The 3,497-nt window shown below is 44.2% G+C and overlaps 1 protein-coding gene across 1 annotated transcript; it reads right to left on the reverse strand.

The window, feature by feature from the left end:
• Nucleotides 1-1,595: 1,595 nt before the first annotated feature.
• Nucleotides 1,596-2,183, reverse strand: LOC101442729 (keratin-associated protein 4-11-like). Its single transcript, XM_058284236.1, has one exon. It carries the CDS (start codon nt 2,181-2,183, stop codon nt 1,596-1,598), a length of 588 nt encoding a protein of 195 aa, XP_058140219.1.
• Nucleotides 2,184-3,497: the final 1,314 nt, after the last annotated feature.

Genomic DNA, 3,497 nt, shown 5'->3' on the forward strand with positions numbered 1-3,497 from the left:
GTGAGGTATTTTCAAATTCATACATTGGGGCACCACCTCTGAAGGTTTTAATCTCAATGTGCACCCCAGCTGAGAACTACTTCTCAAGACTGTGAATTATTTCCAGTGAAAAGTCCTTAAAAGATAAACTAGGTACTGAAACTCCAGTCTTCAAGGATCAATATAGGTTAGAATGATTAATTTGAGTATGAGAAATACCTGAGAGACCATTCTCAGAAACACACCTCACCATCCAGATGGGCTTCATTTCCTCAAAAATACAATGGAATGTGTATTTCTTCTCAACAGAACTCAATAGGAAAACTCTTTGGGATTATAAATTCTGCAACAATGTTATTGAATGAAATGAATTGGGTATATTAAATTCATTATAAGAAATTTTCCTTCTTTCATTGGAATGTACTTTTTTCCCAGAAATCTGGTTTTACCCTTTTTTCCCCAAAATAAAGGCAATGTTATTCAGGGGTACAATGTGTTAGGGGTGTAATGTGTTTTATTTATTTTTATATTTTTTAAAGATTTATTTTTATTTATTTCTCTCCCCTTCCCTGCCCTGAACCCCCATTGTCTGCTCTGTGTCCATTCTCTGTGTGTTCTTCTGTGTCCTTGTGTCTTTTCATCAGGTGGCATGGGAATCTGTGTCTCTTTTTGTTGTGTCATCTTGCTGCGTCAGCTCTGTGTGTGTGCAGTGCCATTCCCTGTGCCCCATGTTTCACATGGGGCGGCTCTCCTTGTGGGGTGCAATCCTTGTCCATGGGGCACCCCTATGCGGGGGACACCCCTGTGTGGCACGGCACTCCTTGCATGCAGCAGCACTGCACATGGGCCAGCTCACCACGCAGAGCGGGAGGCCCTGGGTTTGAACCCTGAACCTCCTATATGGTAGGCAGATGCTCTATCAGTTGAGCCACATCTGCTTCCCTGCAATGTACTTTAATTAGGAGCCAAAGACACGAACTAAGTCTGTCATTTAAGATATTAAACACACATGTACACACACACACTTGCACACACCCCTCCTGCTCTACTACCCTAAATTATTTACATTTGATACAACACTCATTTTCAAAATGATTTCAACATGGTTGGTTTTTCTGTATCTTCAGGTAAATATAATTTCTTTGTTACTGATTAAAATTATTATGAAAGCAATTGGGAACCATTCCAATGAAGGCCTACATGAGGAAAAGTTTATTAGAAAGCAGAGAAGCATGTAAGAACATAAACTCTAGGAGAAAAAAAATTCCCACGAAGAGAAAATACAGGGTTTAGCTGGACCCTCAAGACTGAGGGTATAAAATCAATGCCAGACAGATGCTGCAGGTAATTGCCATGGTATTGGGGAAGGTAATCTGGAGTACAAAAGTGGAAGAGAAGAACGAGACATTTGAAGGACTGGGATAATTACTTAGCTAGCCTAGGTTAATATTTTGGGTTCACACTGGGGAAAGGTCAAAACAGGAGAGTTTGACTTGGGGCCAGGATGTGGACACAGTTGGTGGGAATGTCTTCTCTTAACTCATCTATGAGGTGCAAAAGAGTCTGCTTCTGTGAGGATTAAGATGAAGGAGCAAGAATGGGCACAGGCAGTGGGCTCAACAGCAGGAGGAGGCAGAGCAGGTGGGTCGGGGGCAGGTGGAGATGACACAGGTTGGGCGGTAGCAGGTGGTGTGGCAGGAGACTTGGCCACAGACTGGGCGCAGGCAGCAGCTGGTCTGGCTGCAGCAGGGATTACAGCAAGAAGGACGGCAGCAGCTGGAGATGCAGCAGCTGGGGCGGCAGCAGCTAGGACCACAGCAGCTGGAGCCACTGCAGGAGGGGCGGCAGCAGCTGGAGATGCAGCAGCTGGGGCGGCAGCAGCTAGAACCACAGCAGCTGGAGCCACTGCAGGAGGGGCGGCAGCAGCTGGAGATGCAGCAGCTGGGGCTGCAGAGGCTGGAGCCACTGTAGGAGGGGCGGCAGCAGCTGGAGATGCAGCAGTTGGGGCGGCAACAGTTGGGCTGGGAGTGCACAGACTGGCAGCAGCTGGGCCTGCAGCAGCTGGATACGCAGCAGCTGGGGTGGCAGCAGGTGGTTCTGCAGCAGGTGGTCTGGCAGCAGCTGGGTTGGCAGCAAGTCCCCTGGCAGAGACTTTGGCCACAGCCCTGCTCAGAGCAGACGGAGCCACAACAGGAGCTGACCATGGTGTCAGAGGGCGGAGGTTCTGGGTGAGTTTCCAAGGAGAGAGAGTTTCTCGAGTGTGGAAGACTGCTGGACCACGCCCCCATTTATACCCTGTGGAGGGGCTGTGTCAAGAGGTCAAGTATTATTTCCTTGTTATTACCTGTCGTCCTGGGGAACCTAATCATTTAATGACATGATTGTGTTTTCCTAGTTAAATACTCCAAAATGGAGAAAATAACCTATTTCCTTTTCCTTATGTGCTCCTGTGTTTCTTCTTGAAATTCTTCTCACATTTCTTCCTTGGCGGGTGTCACCTTGTCATTGGTCTATGGAGTGTCTTGCACTCATCACATGACTTTCTGACATTTTGATTTTACAAGTGACATTCCCTGCAAATCCTGGAGAATGGGTCTCATAATGCTAAAATGTCATTAGTTGTTAAAGATACGTGGAAAATATCCTGGTCAGGTTGAACGCTGGTGAGGAAATAGAAGGAAAGCCTTCTTCTGTGGGAGGATGCCTGTCTGTAATGCGGATGACCATGAACCTGGGGGGGCCTGTTGGATGGTCAGGGAGATGGTGGGACCCCAAGGAAATTCCAAACTCTGTATCATTGTGTTGTTCCGTTGCCTCAAGCGGAGGCACTGATGAAGTGATGGAGTGCTTTTAAATAGCAAACCGCATTTTTACTTTGTGAATGTCTTCTTGTGTGTACGTTGAGTAGGAAGTTTTTATTTATATCTTGATTATGAAACTTGCACAATGGATTTTTCATTACAGAAGTTTTCATTATATGTAAACATGTTCAGAGTTATTAAGCTTTTCAACAAGATATATCTAAGGCATTCTGTTGGGTACTGTGATGGTATAACAGATGAGCCTTTATCTCTCTCCTATAGGTTCTTGAATAAGAATAATAAGAATTTGGCAATAATGAAAAGAACTACAATTTGTGTAAATAATGAAAATCAAAACATTTAGTATGTGGTTAAGTACTTCATGCTCTTAGTTAAAGGTGAGGAAACAACCGCTACCATTTTTGAAGTTTTCACTTCATTACTAGGCATTAGATTGAAAATGTTATATTTATTTTATTTCTAATCTTAAACACAGGACTATGAAGTAGGGTATATTCTTATTAATCTTTTAGTGGGAAAGAGAACAGAAGCATAGGTTGAAAACAAACTTGTTGAAACAGAAAGTAAACTCAATATATTTTGGCCTAGCCAGGGAGGGGGTAAAAAAGTTTGCAAGCTTTTGCTGAAAATTTGCAAGTCTTTGCTGATGTATCTTCTTAAAATGTTCCTCCTTTCTTGTCAACTCCTCAAGTCCTA

This window comes from Dasypus novemcinctus, chromosome 21 (assembly GCF_030445035.2).
Source record: "Dasypus novemcinctus isolate mDasNov1 chromosome 21, mDasNov1.1.hap2, whole genome shotgun sequence".
In the NCBI taxonomy this organism is placed as follows: Eukaryota; Metazoa; Chordata; class Mammalia; order Cingulata; family Dasypodidae; genus Dasypus; species Dasypus novemcinctus.